The sequence below is a fragment of the Helianthus annuus genome, chromosome 5 (genome assembly GCF_002127325.2).
Source record: "Helianthus annuus cultivar XRQ/B chromosome 5, HanXRQr2.0-SUNRISE, whole genome shotgun sequence".
NCBI classification, from domain to species: domain Eukaryota; kingdom Viridiplantae; phylum Streptophyta; class Magnoliopsida; order Asterales; family Asteraceae; genus Helianthus; species Helianthus annuus.
Window position 1 is genome coordinate 110872848 of NC_035437.2, and position 23001 is coordinate 110895848.

The following is a 23001-nucleotide window of genomic DNA, read 5'->3' on the forward strand; positions in this document are numbered from 1 at the left end:
CCGTATATGTCTGTCGTCATTTTCGGTTCACTTTGCTTTTGATTGGTAACCGATGCCCATTGTTCTGCCGTAATTCAAGATCGTATGGGAGATTCGGCCCATGATGGCGATAAACTTGTGTTTCTGTATTTTCCCTCATCCGGAGACGGAGTTCCCCACCAACTCGGATTCATCGTTGATATTTATGAATGATAACCTGAGAAACACACTCAAATCAAACAGTTAAATCACACTTGCAAACCTTCTGTTAAAAATAGACAAGTGCTTCGACGAAACAAGTTTCTACGAAACAGACTTAGTAATTTTAATCTTGACGAAACAAATGTCCTTTGGGCTTTCAATTTGACGAAACAGCCCAATACACTTTTGGCGAAACACAAGTTGGATGTATGATCCAATCTGTCGGCGAAACAGACTTAGATTATTGGGCCTTTTAAAATTAATGTAACTGGCCCAAAGCTTATCTTTTAAACAAATAACTCACTTAAAAAGATTTTAGCGAAACAGAGTTTCTGTTTGGGCTTCACACTTGACGAAACAAGGGATGTCAAAGCCCAAAGTGTACCTCGACGAAACAGATTTGCTAGATTGGGCTTGATGAAATGATTTGGGCCCGAAACAGATCTAAGCCCAAATATCTCGACAAAATGAAATCACTTTCGCCGAATTCAGTGTGTTTCGTCAATGATCCTATTTCGTCAATGATTTTGTTTCGACAATGTGTGTTTCATCGAAAAAGCTGCAGTGGGTTGGTAAACTTTACAAATCTTATCTTTTACTGACACAACAACCCTGCTTTCGGCTAAGACATGCTGCTTTTCACCAAACAAGGTATGGTTTGTATTATTTTAATCTTATCACTCTTACCAACACAGAAACAAGTTTCACCAACAATTTTCAAGAATCAAAAAGTAGAATTTTATGAAGAACACTTGAAGATTGTGAAGAACACTATAAACTTTCCGGTAAAACTATGAGTTTTCAGGTGACCCGAAACTTTCCGAAACACACGATTTTGCTAAAATGTTTAATAAAAACCCAAAACTAGCATGTGAACATGAAAAACAACAAGGTTTTTAACAAAAACACCAAGCAAAACACAAGATATAAACCCGATTTTAAGATGTTTTCCAGAAAATATGAAACTTTTCAAACCGAAAAACAACAAGAACACCTCGGTTTTAACAAGGAGAAGAGCCAAGGCTCTGATACCACTTGTAGGTCCGGCTAGGAGGATCTAGTCGCCTAATCCTTGTGTACAAACCAACCCGGTTGTACGGAATCCAACCGGAAAGGCAAACCGAGATAGAACACGCAAATACACGACACACAATATTCACCGATTAACACCTCTGTATTAATACGTATGAAAAGATCAGTTACAAGCTCAATGTTTACAAATGTATTTTGCAAACTCTCTCAAACTCTCGTGTGTGTGTTATGTGCTCTCTATCTTGTCTATGTGTTCTCTCTGTGTCCTCTTGTTTTCTTATCCACAGACTGACTATATATAGTCACAGACACCACGAAACAGAACAGACACGGCGAATCACAATTACAATTGACGAAATGGAAACATTCGACGAAAGGGACACATAGTCGACGAAACACACTTGTTTCGTCGACTCCCTCATGTTTCGTCGTATATGGGCTTAGGCCCAAAATGGGTTTCGCCGAGATGATACAGCCCATGTCATTCCCTTGATTCGCCGATCTTGTTAGCCCATAGACTAAGTTCTTGTCTTTTGTATCTTTTGGCCCAAGTTTGATCTTGTACACGATGGAGGAATGTCGTTGCTCGAGCCGACATGCGTCAAGTCGAGTCGCGTCCACAAACATGTATCAACAGCTATCCGCACGTTGCGGCGGAAAATAATGTGCAACAAGTGTAGTGGTAACTAATTTGGAGTTGACTGACCATGCCCAAGCGTTTTTCTTACATATATCTTCTCTTATAGATCACTACAAGAACAGGGCACCTTTAGCGGCGACGGCTGTCGCCGGTATTGAACGCTTTTGTCGCCGCTATTGACTATTAGCGGCGACATGTCGCCGGTAAAGCATCGCCGGTATTGCTCGGACGCTATTGACTGACTGTCGCCGGTATTGATGGCTGTCGCCGGTATTGATGCTGCACTTTTAGCGACGACAGTTGTCGTCGCTAAAAGTGTCGCCGGTGTTGACTTTCGTCGGTAAAGGGTGAAGAGCAATAGCGGCGACACATGTCGCCGCTAAAAGTCTATTTTTTTTTAATACAGCAGCTGTTATACAGCTGCCCAGCCAGTTTTACGGCCGAAAAAACAAAACCTACCTATTTTCAAACAACGCAAGCATACGCAATGAACATAATCAACATATACTAAAGGTAATATAATTAAAAACTACGTTTAAGTCGTACATTATATCCTACAACGTTTAATTAAATCCAAAGCATACATTAAAAACAAGTCACTCATCGTCATCGTTATCGTTGGGTTCATCGTCGGATTCATTATCGAATAAGTTGTCAGAATCGTAGCCTTTTGACTTTCCTTTTCCTTTTCCTTGTGAAGCAAGATAGTTGTTAAGTTGGTTCAAAAATGACGGGGTTTGGAACAAGCTGTTAACAAAATCCTACAATAATAGATAGCAAAACGTATATTAGCATATTAATTAATGCTACCAACATATATTTAACAAGGAAACATGCGTTCGTTTGTCATTTTTTAAATTGCGCAGTTTACCTCGGAAAAGGGTTCTTGCGTCCGAGCTTGCGAAGACGACATGTTAGATGACGAGTGCGAGGACGTGTTGGAAGAAGGTTTAGGCCCCATCCCGCGGTACCATCCTCGCCGCTCACCCAACGCTTCCTGATACGGGGCAATTGGCGGACCCTCACCGCTCCATTGACTTGTGGCCTGTTGTATGTTCCGCTGTATTTTACGAAGATGATTAAATATATGTGTGTGTATATATATATATATATTTGTTATAGAAAATAATACTTAAAAGAAATACTTACGTAATTTTGTTCAGCAACCGGATCAACCCAATTCCCTTGATTGTCCGTGTGGGTTTTAGCATACGTAGGTACCCAATCCATATCCTGTTTAACATTAAACTTAGATTAGACATTAAATAAACAAAAGCTTACACACACGCACACATACATAAAACATTACATTTTTATAGGCGGTGCTACCGTACGAAGATGTCCCCCCACGGTATGGGAATTGTTGTTTCTCGCGTACTAGTGTGTTGGCCTCGCTTCTTTTAATATATTTAGCTTCCCGGAAACCTTCAATGGTTCTCAACCAGTTATCATAGGGCATATCCTTGGGATGGAATGCCCGTGCACTCTCAAGATCATTGTAACCTCCCTTGCTCTTAAATAATTTTTTAGCCTCGTACTTGCGGTCAGAGTACCGCTTCATAAGCACAGTCCTAATGCCACCCGTCAAGTTTTTGGCCTCATAGTCACGTTCCACTTCATCAATATTGAAATTTTCCTACAAATTAAATAAAAAAGTTAAAATATCATATATAAATTAGATTTGCATGTGCTTAAATATTTGATAAAATTTTATGCATATAAGTTATTTACCCGTAAGTGGTTCATGAGGGCATCCTTGTAATGTTGTTCAACGTTATCCCATCCAATTTTATCGAAGGGGATTTACCGCCACATATACAGGCCGGCCTCCCGTGAAAACATATCCCTTGATTTACCAACAGGGGTATACGTCACCTGCCTGTCAAACGTAAGCGATACAGGCCCCCCCGCTTTTACCAGACGCCTTAGTTTCTCGTTTTTTGCTTTCCCCCTAACCCTCTTCGGGGGAACCGCTGCAATTAAAACAAAAATAATTAGTAACAACATTTATAATATATAAAATATAAGGACTACAAAATAATTTAGTAAAAGACTTACAGTCTGTCTCATGTGTGCCACGAAATCCACCAGGAGGAATCGGTGGATCACCAGCGCCGTCACCCCCATGTCCCCAGGGGGCCACATCAGCCATCAGATACGCGAATATCAACAATATCGAAAACATACTCCCTATAAAGTTACAAATGTTACAGCATGTGTATCTAATACAAATTAAGGGAAAGTACAACAAGTGTAACTCAAATTCAAATAAATATTTCAAACAAGTGTTAATCAATTACAAATCAATAAAAATTACAATAACTTTTCTTTTAGTCAGACTCCACATAATCGGGATCATCCTCATCATAAGCAGCCTCGACCTCATCAGAATCAGTCTCGACTTCAAACACTTCATCGACGGTGGCCGTTGGGGGATCAACTTCAATTGAAGGCTCACCCGCAGTAACATGAGAAGATCCAATTTGAAAGTATTGGGTCAAGTCAATGACAAGTGGACAGTCAGATGAAGAGTTGTTGTCAACAACGTCACTATCTTCTAAGCGTTTGCCAACATTTTGAACCTTATTGACGCGGTCATCACTTAATGGCCGATCCCAAATTCTTCGATGATTAACATTTTCGACTACCCACCTATGTTTATTTTTTTGGTTTCGAGACGTTTCTTGGATGAAGAACACTTGTTTGGCTTGCGAAGCAAATATGAGTTGATCGTCTTTGTCCCATTCATGTTCAGTGCTTATACTGGTGATATTATTGTCATGGTTTACACCCCTTTGAGTATCAAACCACTTGCACCGAAATAGGACAGTGGAATAATCATTTGTATAACGCAACTCAATAATTTCTTCTAATTGGCCATAAAATTTCACACCGTTCTCTCCAACCACTTCCACCCCAGAGTTTTGCGTTGCGCATTTTGCATCACGTTCAAGTGTCTTAAACCTAACACCGTTGACTATGCAAGCAGTGTAAGTGTAAGCAGTCATTTTCGCACAAATTGAAAGAGCATACAACTCCGGGTGGAATTCTGGAGAATTTTGTGTTTTCATCGAATGGACCTAAAAAATATATAGTAATAATGTTTGTTATATATGTATTACCTAGCAAGTATAGAGTAATGAGTGTTATATATGTATTATACCTTATGGAGAAACCATCCCGGAAATTTGGTTTTAAGATCATCATGGGGATGTGTATGTTTGAATTCACTACATTGATGACAAATATAAGAAAGGAACGAAAAATACCAATTAACAGATTATGAAATGTTAAAGATAGAAGCACTCACTTCATGTACTCCCTAACTTCTGCGCAGTTTTCGAGGACAAACCATTCCATCTTGCTTTTTTCGATGAATGATAGATATTTCTCCTTTCTTGCGCCAACATAACGACATTTTGACTCAAACACCCATAACTTTCTTTTTTCAACAACGACATCATCGTTCTATCTGGGCGATTGAACTTAGTCTGAACATCTTTAAGGTACATTGAACAAAATGTTAGAGCTTCTTCAAACACATAACATTCAGCTATACAACCTTCAGGCCTTGCCGGGTTTTTAACATAGTTCTTTAGTTTTTTCATGTACCTTTCAAATGGATACATCCATCTAAAAGCTACTGGACCTCCCGCAATCGCTTCATCAGGTAAATGCACAAGTAAATGAACCATAATGTCAAAAAACGCAGGTGGATAGATCATCTCTAACTTGCATAAGATGGTAACAATGTCATCCTTTGCTTTCTTCATATCATCCACCGATAGTGTTCTAGAGCAAAGTTGCTTAAAGAACATACAAAGGTCTACTATTGGTGTAGATGTATCTTTAGTCAAAAGCCCTCTAACCCCAATCGGTATCAAACGTTGCATGAGGATATGACAGTCATGAGATTTCAACCCGGTAATGTTAGCATTGTTATCTGTCACCCTCTTACTGATATTCGATCCAAACCCATCTGGTAATTTAACATTTTTTATAAACTGACAAAAAAGTTTTCGATCATCGGACTTGAATGAGTACTTTGGGTGGGGACTTAAGAACTTGCCACCCGATTGTTTCAGCCATTGTGACGGCCGAATGTTTAGTTTTTCCAAGTCAGACCGCGCATTTGGCGTGTCTTTGCTCTTATCGTTCATCAGAAGAGTACCGAGCAAGCTGTCGCACACATTTTTCTCTATATGCATTACATCTAAGTTATGTGTCGCCGCTAAAAGCCTCCCTTTCTTGTAGTGGATGCAGCCTCTTGCGCGTCTATCTTTTGTAATCTTCGTTCACCATGACACTCCAAAATCTTTCATCTTCAACTCACTTCCAGTGATATTTATATAATTGATCTCTAACATATATTTTGAAGCAAACAACATATAATCCACATATACCAACAAATAGACGTAAGAGACTATCTAGAAGCTTCTTGTACCTATCTTTAACATAATATTTGAAGCAACAATGTACATCAAGATTACCCCATACTACTAATTGTTCAGGTTTGACCGATGTTTGTAATGCAGACCCGACGTAGCCCGATCTGCCTTACCCTTATATTTATCGTCTCACGCACGTGTGATTTTAATATAAAATTTTGTACAGAAAATAAGGTATCCCGACCTCAAAAGTTTGCATTCATTACCATAAAGATTTTCATATGATAAATTTTATCTGCATAAAAACAATAGATCTTAATAAACTTTGAACTCATCAAAACAGCTCTACCTGATGTATTTGATTTAAGTTAACATATCTGAACAACAAACTTAACTCATGATCTATTGAGAGGTGAATTAATTAGAGTATGACCAGCTTCACACCCGGAGACTTCATTGGTACGATTCTTTTCAGCTGGCGCTTAGCAGAAGATCTTGCAGCATCCGCGCCAAACCAGTCCTTGTTATTATTCATAATGATCCCATGCTGAAAACCTGGATCAATCACAATTTTCTGGAGTGCAACCGCGTGTTCTATCACGTATGCAGCAAGTTCAAGATCGCTAATTCGACCATAATACCCCAAAATTTTGAAAAGCTTGAGATTTTCAAGGCAATGATCGTTAGCAACATGCCTTACTTTCCTTCTCCTTTTGGTTGGGGAACACCAAAGTAGCTGCAATGACCCATGGTAAGTTTCTAAGTTAACAAAATCTTAACATTAATTGTCATTAATCAAATCGAGAGATATACCTTAAATATAAAAGTCTCTAAAACTGGAAATGCCTTGGCAACGGAAGCAAACTCTAGAAGACAATCATCTTCATAAGCTCCGGTTGTCAGCATTAGTTTTTTGAGATTTGGTAGCTGAGGCATTGAACCAACATTTGGTAATAATTTCTGCCAAAGTATAAGAAAAAAACAGACTCAAGTTCCATTCATGGTTGATTCTATATATATACGTAGTTAGCGTTGAACTCTCCGTACTAACCTCTGGACGACGGAAAGTGATGGAAAGAGCCTGCAGGGACGAAGCACAAGAAGAAACCTGATTGAACACCTTATTGTCTAACCCGGGCAGTGCTTGAGAAAGATTAACTTCTTTAAGTTTTGGAAGATTAGTGAGACATATATCTATCGGTCGACCCTTGTATATGAAAGATACAAGGTCAAAATCAGATAAATAAAGGGATTGAAGATCACGACAGTGCACTATTTCAAAGTGGTTTAGGTTAAGATGCCGTCCAGCAACACGGATATGAGTCATGTATGTCGAGTCATGGATAGATATTGACTCAATTTGTGGAGACCTTGTTAATAAATCCTCAAGAACTCCGGCTCTCAGCTTAACATTATTCAAGTAAAGTTTTTTTAATGACACAAACTCTACATACCTAGAATTGGGTAATATTAAAGGGAAGTCATAGTTTAAATCCAGTTCAAGTATCTCAACCTTTTTGTTTACTGCAAACTGGAGCCATTCATCAATAACTCTCTGATTAAGATCACTAATACCTAAATTAATCCGGAATCTATGAACCACTGGGTGGTTGTAATTTCGGATGACACTGTTCACCTGCTCGATGAACTTAGATCGCTCTAACCTATACAGCGACGTATTGTCGAAGAAAATCTTCATCGCATCAAAGTTCAAGTGGGTTAAACCATGCCACAAAAACCTCCATTTTTTTGTGACACTGCTGGTGACCACGGCGTCTTTTATAGGCAAAAGTGAGAGTATGAAAATGAGAATTTCATATGGCATGTCGGTGATGCTCAAAACATCTGAATTCGATCCATCACAACCCACCTCCTTCACAAAATATACAACTCATCAATAAGTATTACTTGAAGCCGTAAACAAGCTACAGATTATGTAATTTAAACAATCCAATAGATGAATCCAAGAAATAACAAAGATGAACCGACTGAAATAATCTATATATATTCGATCCTTCATAAATTAATGCAAGTCATCATTAACCTCAACAACAACAAGCAATTGAAGCAGTAAATATTATCCAATAGACGAATATATACCCTAAGTTTAAGAAGAACTATACAAGAAACAAGAATTTCAGTTGCAAAATATCGTTGCTAACTGCATCTGGGATTTGTAGACTGAAACAACAAAATTTGATGGACAGAAACAACAAAATTTAATCGACATGAATAGATCGATCACCTTTTTTGGAGCAGCTCGACGCCTTTGGGACCTCATTAGACGAACAAGAAAATTACGAAAGCAGCAAAAGCACAAGTAGTCAAAGTTGACGGAACATTGATTTTAAGCGGTGGTTTTAATTTTTTAATAAAGTTTCTACTAGGGCCTCCTCTTCAATTGAAATTGGGCCTTGTTTGGGTCCATCAACTTTGATCATTGTATTATTACAACAAATTGCAGATTAATGTACAGATTCATCTAGTGCCATGAACTTTTTCCCCTTTAAAGTGACCAGGCCAAATATATTGCTGTTAATTAGTTGATAAAACTTAAAAGAATTAAATTTCGAAGAGAATCGAACGTTGAAATCGTATCAACCGCACCTCTTGAAAATTTTCAACTGCACCCTTTAGAAAAAAAACATTATGAAGTTATATAAAAAATAAACACTGATTATTCTGAATATATAAAAGATATAACACAATTTATATAACTATTCTTTAACCACTTATTTACTTTACTTAACCCAATCTATAACCTAATTTATTAACCCAACTACCCAAGCCCAAAAATTTTGAACTAAATAAAATAACCCAAACCAACCCACTAATGACCCATTCGAATTCCAAATCCCGCTCCAAAAAAACACCCCCAACGACTACAGTCTACAGCGACTCAAGACCGGATGAGCTTTTTGGCCAGAAAATGATTACTAATCAACATTTAAAACTAGGACTTAATGTTTGAAAATTATGGACTATGGTATTGGTTGAACATGATTGTTTATTTTGTTTAAGTGTTTAGTGCTGTTTTATGAACTTGTGAAGCGATTTATATGTTATAAGAATCATAAGTTGAGAAGTTATAACGCGATTTCTCAAGAGGAAAAGAGTTAAACCACTTTTTTTCGTTAGATTCTTCTAATTAAAGACCAAGCTATGTTTTATAAAAGTTTTTTTGTTGTTTTATTTAATGATTAGGAAAAACAGAAGTAGGGAGGGCTTGAACTTTGAAGGTTTTTTGTTGTTATTTTACTTACTTATAATGAGTTTTTATGTCGTTTAGTATTTTACTTAAATTTTTGTTTGTTAATGTAATAGGAAGTTAGGAAATAGGGTTTGATTGTTTGAAAATGGAAATTGACCCAACCCGACCTGATCTGATCAGACCCGTCGTTCTGAAACGTTGTATTACGATACTTATATAACTTAAATATTTATTTTGTGAGCGCGTTGGTATTATTTTGGAGTCGTAATTTCACGGTGTTTTCATGTTATATTATTTTTACCCTAAAAATAATATATCTAGTTCAGAAAATAATCACACAATCACACAAGCTTCTTATTATAAAATATATATTCTAAATATATATTTAACAAGTTTTATTTACGAAAATCCACCTCCGGTACTTAGTATTTTGTAATAAAAATCATGGCGAAGTTTATTATTGAAAAACAAGTTAAAAATATATTTGTAAATATTTGTTAGAAAAATATTTCTAAGTGTTATATTTCTAGAAAAATTTCGCCAAAGTTTCCTCTGTAAATGGAGATGTCCATGCTTTTAGCATATCATTTTCTTTTCAAAAACCAATCAACAATGTATACAATATTTAATCACTAATCTTGACAAAATAAGACTAAATCATAAGCTCATGAACTTGAAAGTTTTGTAAAAATATGTAGTAAGTTACTAACACATTTAGTAGGTTTTGTTATCTTTAGAAATAAGTTTAGTTTCTTGAAAACTTTATTTTTAAAGAATTTGAAGTCTAACAACTTCTAGACAACATTTACAATAATATTTCTTTATGAAATTTCCTTGTTACACAAGTGTTTACACACTTGTTTAGTTACTATAAATGCTTCTAGTTCATAAAATATCCGGGTTTTAACAAAACTAGTATCTTCCGCTTGGTTCTTCCGAAAAACCACTTGTAGATATTTAGATCCACAAGTTTACAACTTCATTTTACAAGAAAAAATATGTTTATTCAAGTTCCAAGTTCATGGTGGATGATTTCATCATCTTTCATATTTCTAACACTAACATCTTACTAGTTCATGTTCTTGAACATGATCTAGTATGTCTAGATGATGATCCATCCTACTTTTAGTAACAAACAACATCAAATAATCATAACTACACAAGATTTACATGATTTACACACATATCTTCTCTTTATCCACCCTTTAAAACTTATGTTCAAGACTTTAGATTAGGTTCATTAGTGTTTCTTAACTTTTAACCATTAAATCAACTATTAACCACCAAAAACAAGATCAAGATGATGATTAGAAGCACTTACTACTAGCACAAGGCTAGGGAAGAAACAAGGCGTAAAAGTGGTGGATAAAAGGAAACTAGAGTGGTTCTTGAACTTCCGAGAGCACCGAGCTTAGTTGTTGGACTCCTTGCACCTTTGGGTGTATGAGAAATGGTTGATCAAAGCTTGAAGGTGGTGGTAGTAGGGTGAGGTGGTGGCAGCCGTAGGTGATGGAGGAGGAAGGAGAGCTTTGTTGGGGGTGAATGTTGATGAAAGAGATTGATTAACTCTTGAACATATTTATAAACCAAGTTCACTATTACCCAACATATAAAGTGCTCCCCATTGTCCAACAATTAGCAATTAAAATATTCAAAAGAAAGCAAGGGGGTGTCATACCCCTTGCAACCGTCGGAGTGGGGGGGGGGGTATAGGGTTGGGGTGTAATGGTCTAGTTAGGATTTTGTTAGATTCTAATGACATTTAGTTAGGATATTAAGTGTGTTATGTAATATAAGGTGTGTTAGGGTGTTCGGGGATCCTAACTAGCTCAGAAAGGTTAAAACAATGTGTTTGGCAAAATTTTTAGGTTCCGGGTAAAGTCCGGTTGTTCGGTTGGATATTGATCCGTTAAAGTGTTAAGTAAAGCTATAAAGTGTCTTTTATGTTATTTTTAGTGACATATTAAATTCCCAACACTTTGGAAAGTGTCTAGGACTATTTTACCAAGTTTTTGCACTTTACTAGTATTATTAAAAGCTGAATTTTTGTGTTTAGTGCAGAATTTTGTAATTAAAGCATGTTTTAGGCACTTCCGGTCACTATAACTATCACCTAGTGACACAGTTCTATGATCCTCACCTCCCTACACTCCCTACTAGTGTAGTAATCTACTCCCGGCTCATACTGGCCTCAGAACAATGTCTGTTTTGGTGCTGGTAATGTCAGCATGTTTACTGGGTTATCTGCTCACTGTGCTAACTGTGCTTTTGTGCATCAAGTTTGTCACTATTGTTTGTGTATAATAAATGGAGTGACAGTAATAAAGTATGATGCATGAGTATGTATGTATCAGAAAACAGAAAGCAGATTATTCATAATTGTAATCAAGCACAGTAATTAAGCACTAATTAAATATTAATTAATGTGTACGGATACCTGGATTTGTGAGGATTGTCACATTCTCCCCCCGTTAAGAAAATTTCGTCCCGAAATTTTAGGCTCTGCTCCTGGTTGCAGGGGTCTTAGGAAATAGATGGGGGTACTTTTCTTTCATACGATCCTCACGTTCCCATGTGTATTCTGGACCATGTCGTGCATTCCATCGAACTTTGACGAGCTTGACACTGCTCCTACGCGTTTTGTTTATCTTCCAATCCGTAACCTCAACGGGTTCTTCGACAAAGTGGAGCGTGTCGTCAATATGAATTTCGTTAGCGGGAATGACAATAGTTTCTTGTGTTGGACTCTTTTTCAAGTTCGATACATGAAATGTATCATGAACACCATTAAGTTCGGCAGGTAAGTCCAACTTGTATGCTACTAAACCAACCCTCTTCAGAATCTTGAATGGACCAATATAACGTGGATTCAACTTCCCACGCTTTCCAAAGCGTGCCACACCCTTCCAGGGCGATACCTTTAACAAAACCATGTCTCCTACCTCGAACTCTAGAGGTTTCCTTCTTCGGTCCGCATAACACTTTTGTCGATCGCGAGCCGCCTTGATGCATTCTCGGATCTGTGCAATCTTGTATGTGGTTTCCTGGACCACTTCCAGACCAACTAATTGTCTATCACCTGCGTCAGCCCAACAGATCAGTGATCGACATTTGCGTCCGTAAAGAGCTTCGAACGGTGCGGCTTGAATACTTGCGTGATAACTATTGTTGTATGAAAATTCAACCAATGGCAGGTGAGTATCCCAACTTCCACCTAAATCCATTACGCAAGCTCGCAGCATATCTTCCAATGTCTGGATTGTTCGTTCGCTTTGTCCATCGGTTTGTGGGTGAAAAGCTATACTTAGGTTCAACTGAGATCCGAATGCTTCTTGAAAGGACTGCCAAATCCTTGACACAAACCTTCCGTCTCTATCAGAGATGATTGAGAGAGGCACTCCGTGGCGTGCAACGATCTCTCTCATGTATATCTCAGCTAATTTGCTCGTGTTGTCCTTTTCTCTGATTGGCAAGAAATGTGCAGATTTCGTTAACCGGTCCACTATTACCCAAATAATATCATGACCTTTTGGCGTTCTTGGCAACTTTGTTATGAAATCCATTGAAATCTGTTCCCATTTCCATTTGGGTATTTCGGGTTGCTGCAGAAGTCCTGAAGGCTTCTAATATTCGGCTTTTACCTTGGCGCACGTTAAACACTTGCTAACATAAACGGCAACATCGCCTTTCATCCTAGGACACCAGTAGAAATCCTTAAGATCTTGGTACATCTTATCCGCTCCTGGATGAATAGAGTACCGTGACTTGTGAGCTTCATCGAAAATAACCTTTCTCAAATCACCAAACAGAGGAACCCAAATCCGTCTCATGAAACATAAAGTTCCTTCCTCGTTTGGTAATAACTGCTTCTCCATCCCACGGAGATATTCCTCTTCAATGTTCCTTTCTTTAAGAGCTTCTTTCTGTGTGGCATGGATGCGCAATGAAAGGTCTGTCTGAACAATAATTTCCAAAGCCCTAACCCTTATGGGCTTGATTCTTTCTTTACGAATTAGGGCATCGGCGACCACATTCGCCTTCCCTGGGTGATACTTGATCTCACAGTCGTAGTCGTTCAACAGTTCGACCCAGCGTCTTTTGTCTCACGTTGAGCTCCTTCTGATCGAATATGTGCTGCAGACTCTTATGATCTGTGAAGATTGTACATTTCGTAGCATATAAATAATGCCTCCAAATTTTCAATGCGAATACCACTGCGCCTAGCTCCAAATCGTGTGTGGTATAATTCTTTTCATGAACCTTAAACTGGCGTGACACGTAAGCTATGACTTTCTGGCGCTGCATCAACATGCAACCCAAACCTTGACGCGAGGCGTCACAATATACCACGAAATCATTTGTTCCTTCTGGTAGCGATAAGATCGGTGCATTACAAAGCTTGTCCTTCAATAACTGGAACGCTTCTTCTTGTTTGATTCCCCAATCAAACGTCTTATCTTTCTGCGTGAGGGAAGTCAAAGGTTGAGCGATTTTTGAGAAATCCTCAATGAACCTTCGATAGTAACCAGCCAAACCTAAGAATTGTCGAATCTCGGTTGGCGTCTTTGGAGTCTCCCAATTCTTTATCGCTTCAATCTTGGTGGGATCCACATGGATTCCATCTCCATTAACCACGTGTCCAAGGAATTGGACTTCGCATAGCCAAAACTCGCACTTCGAGAACTTGGCATACAGCTTTTCCTTTTTAAGTAGCTCCAAAATGGCTCTTAAATGTTGTTCGTGCTCGGCCTTCATCTTCGAATAGATCAAAATATCGTCTATGAACACAATCACAAACTTGTCGAGGTATGGCTTACAAACTCTGTTTATCAAATCCATAAAAACAGCTGGCGCATTTGTCAACCCAAACGACATCATCAGAAACTCGTAATGTCCATATCGAGTTCTAAAATCAGTCTTGGGAATACTCTCCTCTTGAATTCTCAACTGATGATAACCTGATCGCAAATCGATCTTTGAGTAGTAACTTGAACCTTGCAGCTGATCGAACAGGTCATCAATTCTCGGCAGAGGATATCTATTCTTGATAGTCAACTTGTTCAATTCCCGGTAGTCGATACACATACGGAAACTACCATCCTTTTTCTTAACAAACAAAACTGGAGCTCCCCAAGGCGAGAAGCTTGGTCTGATGAATCCCTTGTCTAGCAACTCTTAAAGTTGTGTCGACAACTCCTGCATCTCTGAAGGGGCAAGTCGATAAGGTGCCTTAGCCACAGGCGCGACGCCTGGAACTAAGTCGATGTGGAACTCCACTTGCCTTTGGGGTGGCAATCCTAGCAAGTCCTCTGGAAAGACCTCAGGATATTCCTTTACCACTGGGATGTCTTCGATCTTCGGCTCAGCAGCTTCTTTATCCATGATGTGTGCCAAGAAGGCAACACATCCCTTCTGTAAACACTTTCGAGCTTTTAGACAACTGATGATTCTCAGAGGCGTATCGCGCTTCTCTCCGTGAACCACGATCGTTTCTCCATCTTCTGTTGGGATGCGAATGATCATTTCATGACAAACAATCTCGGCTTTGTTGCTTGACAACCAATCCATCCCTACTACCAAGTTGAAGCTTCCCAACTTGACTGGTAGTAGGTCCAAAGTGAACTCGCGTTCTCCCAGTTCAATTACGCATCATCGAACAACTTCATTGGCTTCAACCAGTATCCCATTAGCCAGTTCAATTGAGTACGGAATATCTAATTTACTAGCAGCTAACCCAAGCATACTCTTAAATTCTAACGACACAAAACTATAGTCGGCACCAGTATCAAACAGAACAGATGCAAAGCGTTGATTTATAGGGAACGTACCAGTGACAACGTTGGGATCCTGGCGCGCTTCCCTCGCTCCTATGTTAAACACTCTCCCACGGGCCTGGTTCAGCTTTGGGCATTCCTTCTTAAAGTGCCCAACTCTCCACAATTAAAACAGCCTGGTCCGTGACCATTACCACCTCCGTTCCCAGCTTGAGCATTGTTTTGGTTGCGATTCACATTCCCAGCTTGATTTGCATTGTTCCCATGGTTTCCATTTCCGCCGTTTCCTCCCTGCTGGCGGTTTCCATTACCATTCCCATAACCTCAATTCCCATTACGCCCAGCACCAGTTCCGGCCCAACACGTATCCTTCGTGTGGCCGTTCCTTCCACATGATTCACACTTCCTCAATCTACATTGTCCATGATGATGGCGCTGGCACGTATTGCACTTGGGCAAGGTACCCATATACCCTTTTCCTTTGTTCTCAACACCGGTTGCAGCTCTGGCCGATGTGCTTGATTCACCTTTCTTGTTCACGTTGCTTGTACCCTACTTGAAGTTCGCAATTTTCCTTTTGTTTTCACCAGATGACTCCACATGAGTCTCTTTCTTCTTCTACTTAGTAACGGAAAACATGTTCAATCGAATAGCTTCCTCAGTAAGAGCCACGCTGAGATCAATGGCTTCTGTGATTGTCGGAGGCTTGGACGTGATAACCATACTCATGATCTGAGGTGCCAATCCCCAGATAAAGCGCTCAATACGTTTGAACTCCAGTGTGACCATGTACGGCACTACATGGGACAAATCGTGGAATCTCTAAACATACTCTGCAATCTTGGGACCTTCCATCCTTAGGTGCCAGAACTCAGTCTCTAGCTTCTGAATTTCAGCACGTGAGCAGTACGTCCTTCTCATGAGTTCCTTCAGCTCATTCCATGACATCGCATAAGCAGCAGCTTCACCAAGAGTTTGCACTTGCAAATTCAACCAAGATAGGGCTCCATCCAGAAATAGCCCTAAGATGTAGGTCACTTGTTGCTCGGGAGCACACTTTCTCATTCTAAGAACATATTCTGTCTTCTCAGCCCATCTTACAAACGCAACAGCACCTCCTGTGCCGTCAAAATTCACGGGCTTGCAATCGAGAAATTGCTTGTAAGTGCACCCTGCACATACGTTAGGATTTACAAATGGTATTAGCGAACGTGCTAAAAATATCCAAATGTATTCATAGTATATCTCAAACGACTTAACATTACCATTAGGTGGATTGTTATTGCCGTGGTTTTGAGAGATATTTCCACTGGTTTCCGCATGAGAAGCAACATATTGCGCGATAGCTGCAGCAATGATTCCTTGAAGTTCTGCCTCATTAGTGGGCATGCGCGGATCACGTCTTGGTGGCATCTTCTAAAAGATGTTTTACATTGGTCAGGTCATAGTAAGTAAATGGTATACGTACGTAACAACAACATCATCAAGCACATAACATCTCATGTTATAGAATATAAACAATCAATCCAACATCACATATAATGAGAATACTGTGATTTCGCTATCATAAATCAAGACCACAATAGTGTTTACAAGTTTTGTAACTGTATCGTACATCAAAAGTGACTAAGGACCACAACGCCCTTGTCTGAACTCTCTAATCATCGACAACAACCATCAACAACTAAACATCAAAAGTAATGTCATCAAAATGTGGTCTTCAAAAAGCTGTATTGTCTGCACAATCGCGGTCCTCTCACCAAAAGTCTACATGCGTCGAATCAAAATGCCTATGCTGATGGCGGAGGAGGAGGAGGAGGAAAATGAGAGTAATACAGGCGACGCATATGTAACCAGTCCTGCTCTAAAGCACGACAGACGCGCAACAAATATGCTATCTGCTACTCAGAAGTCATGAAGCGGACGTCTGAGTCAGGTGAAAGTGGACGTGGTGTGTGCGGTGCTGCAAATGGGGTCTGACAATGGCAAGGTGGTCGCTGAGCTCTCTCCAGCTCTTGTATACGACGGGTCAATGCCTCCTGCTGTATCATCAAAGATGTGAGTATGCCCTCCGTAGAGTACCCAACATGGTATGGGTGATATGGATCAGACAGTGGCATGATAGGGGGCGTAGTCCATAGAAATGGCACGCTCGATGGAGTGAAGGATGGTGCAGTAGATGGTGCAACAGTGGGAAACTGAGACGCGAATGGAAAAGGAGATGACACCATGGGTGGAACAGGAACAGGCGGCTATCTAGATGACCCCTCTCCAGGACGCCTTGGCGGTATGTCCTGAAGGAACGTAACAGGAAGATCTGTGCGATGAGCATCTGTGGCGTGTGGGGGATACAGTGGGATATCAGTAGGTGCAGAAATGGGTGCTGAAACGGAGGCTACTGGTGGTGTAACAGGTCGCACAAAAGGTGGGTAATCGTCATCGTCATCAATCCACTCGTTACGGGTGTCGGCGTAACGTGGATCTATATGAGTAGCAAAAGGTGCACGGTCGAACAGCACCGACACAGGATCAGGAAATGGTGCAACAACAGGATCCTCTATCAAGAGTGGGGCGTCAGCAGGCGCGTCAGCAGCGGGTACATCATCAACAAAAAGTGCAATGGCTGGTGCATCATCATGAACAGGGTCATGCTCTAATGCAGGGTCAGGAGCAGCTAAAGGCTCTGGGGCCACAGCAGGCTCCGGGTCAACAAAATCCATATCGAAATCAGCTGGATCACCAAACAAGGATCGATAGGGGCTACAGGCTCCTCTAGGGGCTGGTCTAAGTGAATGAACTCGATATCCTGGTCGGGATCAAAACCAGGGGGAAAGACAGGATCAAAATCATCGTCAACCTCGTGATCAAACTCAAAGTCGTGTGCGGGAGCAGGTGCAGCTGATAACGCCATGTCAGGGTCGGCGTCTGAAGAGTGATGCTGCACTCCTTGAGCGTGTAAGGACTTAGATGCCACAGACTCAAAGGAATCTGGGACAGGTGAATCAGCTGGAAGCTCCTCTGCAGGGGCCTCTGCAATGGGTAAAATGACATCAGCAACAATAGGGGCCCCGCCCTCATGGTCAGCCTCAGGTGGGTCCTCCTCAAACAGATCGATGTCGTCGTCAGAAACAACATCGAGTGGCATATCTACGACGGGATAAGCAGCAAGCGGTATAGGAGCAGGGATCACCTTAAGTGGTAAGTCCCCAGCGGGAAGGCCATCAGCAGGCTCAGCTCCGATGTCAGGCAGCGCAAAGGGCTGGAAATCGTCGTCATCGGTACTGGTGGTGTCGAAAGTGTAGACCTCTCGCTCTGACGAAACTCTGTCATCTGATACGATCGCCATAGGATCTAAAGTGTCTAAAACTCCCGTGTCTGAGGATGATGGCATGATGTCTGTAACACAACCACACATATGCATAAATAATCATAAGATCAAATAAACATGTAAGTCATCATAAAGCAAATAAGTAATCATCCTAGTCTCACTGGACTACCCTCCCAGCCTCTCAGACTGAACCTCCTAGTCTCTCAGACTAACTCCCTGGCCTCACAAACCAAAACCTCCCCAATCTCAAAGATTGGCCCCTCAGTCTACATGATTGAACCTCCCTAGCCTTTAGGGCTGAACTCCCTCAGTCTCCTGGACTGAACCATAAATTTTGAAAAAAGTGCTCATACTTTTTGTTCGTATAAATGTTTTGTATCCGGGATCTGGATGTAATGTATGCAATGTAAAAATGTTTTCGTGAGAGCCCTAGTGATCATAGTCTAGACTCGAGAAGGAATCCTAGTTCGCTATGATCAATGCTCTGATACCAAGCTGTCACACCCTGGCTTTTTGGAAGCGTGGGTTTATTTGGTGTGACTTCTTAATACCTTAGCACAATCACAACAATGCTATATGAAAATAAAACCATGATGTTCATCCATTAATTCAAGTTTTAAAAATAAAATACGACAACATTGTTTTCAAAAGTCGACACATGCAAAGGATTACAACATGACAGAATAAAAATATTGTTCATACGACACAACCAAAAGACATGAATAAAACACAGTTTAAGACTTGTGACTTGTCCAGGAAAAAGTCATAATCCCTAAACTCGGATGACATCATTTCTCCTACGCAGCTTGATGACATAGCATACCTTGCTAGATCCCTAATTTCCTGAAATACATGTAATTTGAAAAATCAACAAAAAGTTAAACGAGTTCATGTAAAAGTGAGTATGAGTAAACCTTTAAAGTATGTATAAAAGTCTCTGGTATGTAGCAATAAGGAAAAAGAGATCACCAATGGGTTGCAAAGCCACTGGTATGTGTGAGAAAGTGCAGGGAAACTCAAACCTAGCAAATTTGTACCGGGCTTCGGCTGTAAGACACAGTCACCTCTATGGGCCTTCCGGCCTCACGGGTGTGGGCTCGCTACACCCAAATAGATCTATCACTCTTGTGTCCCTCGGTCCTACAAAGAGGATTAATGGCCTCGAGTGTTGTACCCACCCCTCACATGATCTAATAGTATAACCCTCCCTACGCTAACCATACCATGTAATAAAATTTTGTAATAGTTGTCGCATGTATTTCACCCCCGAAGTATAAAACTGAAAACAGTAAAGAGAAAAGGGGGACATGAACTCACAGAAGTGCGTATCCTGAAACGTCAATCTCCAACTCAATCTACTGCGTGACGACCTACACGTACTAATTCCTATTAGACGGACGACCGTGCCTTGGCTTAAGGTTTAACGTTTTTGAGAAATAGTTAGACAACTATTTCGTATTTGCACTTCTTAATTATTTCATAAGTATATTCCTTCCCAAGGATGGGGGTAATAATACATGTGTGTTTTATAATTCCGAAAATATATTTTTAAGTCTTACTTGAAAAATATATTTTAATTACTTTGTCTAAAATGTTTTTAATCCCAAAATATATATATTTTTCCCAAAAATATTATATTTTATTTCATAAGTTTTTCCAATGTACAAATAGGAGTATTTTTCTGAGAAATACATAAGTTACATTTTTAAAGTTCGCGTTGTATTACGATACTTATATAACTTAAATATTTACTTTGTGAGCGCGATGGTATTATTTTGGAGTCGTAATTTCACGGTGTTTTCATGTTATATTATTTTTACCCTAAAAATAATATATCTAGTTCACAAAAAAAATCACACAATCACACAAGCGTCTTATTATAAAATATATATTCTAAATATATATTTAACAAGTTTTATTTACGAAAATCCACCTCCGGTACTTGGTATTTTGTAATAAAAATCATGGCGAAGTTTATTTTTGAAAAACAAGTTAAAAATATATTTGTAAATATTTGTTAGAAAAATATTTCTAAGTGTTATATTTCTAGAAACATTTCGCCAGAGTTTCCTCTGTAAATGGAGGTGTCCATGCTTTTAGTATATCAATTTCTTTTCAAAAACCAATCAACAATCATCAATCAACAATGTATACAATATTTAATCACTAATCTTGACAAAATAAGACTAAATCATAAGCTCATGAACTTGAAAGTTTTGTAAAAATATGTAGTAAGTCACTAACACATTTAGTAGGTTTTGTTATCTTTAAAAATAAGTTTAGTTTATTGAAAACTTTATTTTTAAAGAATATGAAGTTTAACAACTTCTAGTCAAAATTTACAAAAATATTTCTTTATGAAATTTCCTTGTTACACAAGTGTTTACACACTTGTTTAGTTACTATAAATGCTCTAGTTCATAAAATATCCGGGTTTTAACAAAACTAGTATCTTCCGCTTGGTTCTTTCGAAAAACCACTTGTAGATCTTTAGATCCACAAGTTTACAACTTCGTTTTACAAGAAAAATTATGTTTATTCAAGTTCCAAGTTCATGGTGGATGGTTTCATCATCTTTCATATTTCTAACACTAACATCTTACTAGTTCATGTTCTTGAACATGATCTAGTATGTCTAGATGATGATCCATCCTACTTTTAGTAACAAACAACATCAAATAATCATAAATACACAAGATTTACATGATTTACACACATATCTTCTCTTTATCCACCCTTTAAAACTTATGTTCAAGACTTTAGATTAGGTTCATTAGTGTTTCTTAACTTTTAACCATTAAATCAACTATGAACCACCAAAAACAAGATCAAGATGATGATTAGAAGCACTTACTACTAGCACAAGGCTAGGGAAGAAACAAGGCGTAAAAGTGGTGGATAAAAGGAAACTAGAGTGGTTCTTGAACTTCCGAGAGCACCGAGCTTAGTTGTTGGACTCCTTGCACCTTTGGGTGTATGAGAAATGGTTGATCAAAGCTTGAAGGTGGTGGTAGTAGGGTGAGGTGGTGGCGGCCGTAGGTGATGGAGGAGGAAGGAGAGCTTTGTTGGTGGTGAATGTTGATGAAAGAGATTGATTAACTCTTGAACATATTAATAAACCAAGTTCACTATTGCCCAACATATAAAGTGCTCCCCATTGTCCAACAATTAGGAATTAAAATATTCAAAAGAAAGCAAGGGGGTGTCCTACCCCTTGCACCCGTCGGAGTGGGGGGGGGGGGTATAGGGTTGGGGTGTAATGGTCTAGTTAGGATTTTGTTAGATTCTAATGACATTTAGTTAGGATATTAAGTGTGTTATGTAATATAAGGTGTGTTAGGGTGTTCGGGGATCCTAACTAGCTCAGAAAGGTAAAAACAATGTGTTTGGCAAAAATTTTAGGTTCCGGGTAAAGTCCGGTTGTTCGGTTGGATATTGATCCGTTAAAGTGTTAAGTAAAGCTATAAAGTGTCTTTTATGTTATTTTTAGTGACACATTAAATTCCCAACACTTTGGAAAGTGTCTAGGACTATTTTACCAAGTTTTTGCACTTTACTAGTATTGTTAAAAGCTGAATTTTTGTGTTTAGTTCAGAATGTTGTAATTAAAGCATGTTTTAGGCACTTCCGGTCACTATAACTATCACCTAGTGACACAGTTCTATGATCCTCACCTCCCTACACTCCCTACTAGTGTAGTAATCTACTCCCGGCTCATACTGGCCTCAGAACAATGTCTGTTTTGGTGCTGGTAATGTCAGCATGTTTACTGGGTTATCCGCTCACTGTGCTAACTGTGCTTTTGTGCATCAAGTTTGTCACTATTGTTTGTGTATAATAAATGGAGTGACAGTAATAAAGTATGATGCATGAGTATGTATGTATCAGAAAACAGAAAGCAGTTTATTCATAATTGTAATCAAGCACAGTAATTAAGCACTAATTAAATATTAATTAATGTGTACGGATACCTGGATTTGTGAGGATTGTCACAATATTCCGTAGGAGTGGACACAGCGTTACATTTTTCCATGTTGAAACACCTCAATAAATTCTCAGCGTATCTTTGTTGAGAAAGATTAACACTTCCCGGATCATATGAAATTTCCTTACCTAGGAAACAATGTAACTTTCCTAGTTCTGTCATAACAAATTCATACTTCATGGGATTCTTAAAGCTTTCAATCTTTTCAAGTGAGTCACTTGCAATAATCAGGTCATACACATATAAGTAAATCAGCAGACAACTAAATTTTCATGTTTGACAAACAGTGTATGTTCAAAGGTGCACTTTGTAAAACCATTATCAATAAAGTATGTATCAATTCTGCTATACCATGTCCTTAGTGCTTGTTTAAGACCTTAAATAGGCTTCTTTAGTCGACTAACTTTGTGTCCATTTCCCTTTGCAACATAAACCTTTTGTAGATCAATGTATACTTGTTTAG

General features: G+C 39.1%; 4 protein-coding genes across 4 annotated transcripts; all 4 read right to left on the bottom strand.

Annotated features, from left to right (window-relative positions):
- Positions 1–2340: 2340 nt before the first annotated feature.
- On the bottom strand, positions 2341–3651 carry LOC110940948. Its single transcript, XM_022182518.2, has 5 exons — positions 3584–3651; positions 3162–3488; positions 3002–3085; positions 2724–2912; positions 2341–2613 (listed from the first exon to the last, which is right to left on the bottom strand). The coding sequence occupies exons 1-5, from the start codon at positions 3596–3598 to the stop codon at positions 2449–2451; spliced, it is 780 nt and encodes a 259-aa protein (XP_022038210.1). The 5' UTR covers positions 3599–3651; the 3' UTR covers positions 2341–2448.
- A 450-nt stretch (positions 3652–4101) lies between these two features.
- LOC110940947 lies at positions 4102–5284 on the bottom strand. The gene is made up of 3 exons (XM_022182517.2): positions 5163–5284; positions 5016–5082; positions 4102–4932 (listed from the first exon to the last, which is right to left on the bottom strand). The coding sequence occupies exons 1-3, from the start codon at positions 5210–5212 to the stop codon at positions 4183–4185; spliced, it is 867 nt and encodes a 288-aa protein (XP_022038209.1). The 5' UTR covers positions 5213–5284; the 3' UTR covers positions 4102–4182.
- Positions 5285–6661: 1377 nt separating this feature from the next.
- LOC110943408 (F-box/FBD/LRR-repeat protein At4g26340-like) lies at positions 6662–17456 on the bottom strand. Its single transcript, XM_022185158.1, has 5 exons — positions 17308–17456; positions 8715–8772; positions 7292–8113; positions 7054–7200; positions 6662–6976 (listed from the first exon to the last, which is right to left on the bottom strand). The coding sequence occupies exons 1-5, from the start codon at positions 17454–17456 to the stop codon at positions 6662–6664; spliced, it is 1491 nt and encodes a 496-aa protein (XP_022040850.1).
- Positions 17457–17477: 21 nt separating this feature from the next.
- On the bottom strand, positions 17478–17945 carry LOC110943407. The gene has a single exon (XM_022185156.1). The coding sequence runs from the start codon at positions 17943–17945 to the stop codon at positions 17478–17480; it is 468 nt and encodes a 155-aa protein (XP_022040848.1).
- Positions 17946–23001: the final 5056 nt, after the last annotated feature.

Bases quoted from the DNA above. Each gene is read 5' to 3' on its own strand.
- LOC110943407 (XM_022185156.1), bottom strand. From the start codon at position 17,945: ATGGATTTTGTTGACCCGGAGCCTGCTGTGGCCCCAGAGCCTTTAGCT.
- LOC110940947 (XM_022182517.2), bottom strand. From the start codon at position 5,212: ATGGAATGGTTTGTCCTCGAAAACTGCGCAGAAGTTAGGGAGTACATG. The intron at 5,083-5,162 runs GTGAGTGCTTCT...TCATCAATGTAG, and splicing joins GAAGTTAGGGAGTACATGAA to TGAATTCAAACATACACATC. The intron at 4,933-5,015 runs GTATAATACATA...TATATTTTTTAG, and splicing joins CGGGATGGTTTCTCCATAAG to GTCCATTCGATGAAAACACA.
- LOC110943408 (XM_022185158.1), bottom strand. From the start codon at position 17,456: ATGGTGTCATCTCCTTTTCCATTCGCGTCTCAGTTTCCCACTGTTGCA. The intron at 8,773-17,307 runs GTACTCTACGGA...ACTAATTAACAG, and splicing joins TATCACCCATACCATGTTGG to CAATATATTTGGCCTGGTCA. The intron at 8,114-8,714 runs GTACATTAATCT...TATTTTGTGAAG, and splicing joins TCATGGCACTAGATGAATCT to GAGGTGGGTTGTGATGGATC.
- LOC110940948 (XM_022182518.2), bottom strand. The intron at 3,086-3,161 runs GTAATGTTTTAT...AATGTTAAACAG, and splicing joins GTAGCACCGCCTATAAAAAT to GATATGGATTGGGTACCTAC. The intron at 2,913-3,001 runs GTAAGTATTTCT...CGTAAAATACAG, and splicing joins CGGTTGCTGAACAAAATTAC to CGGAACATACAACAGGCCAC.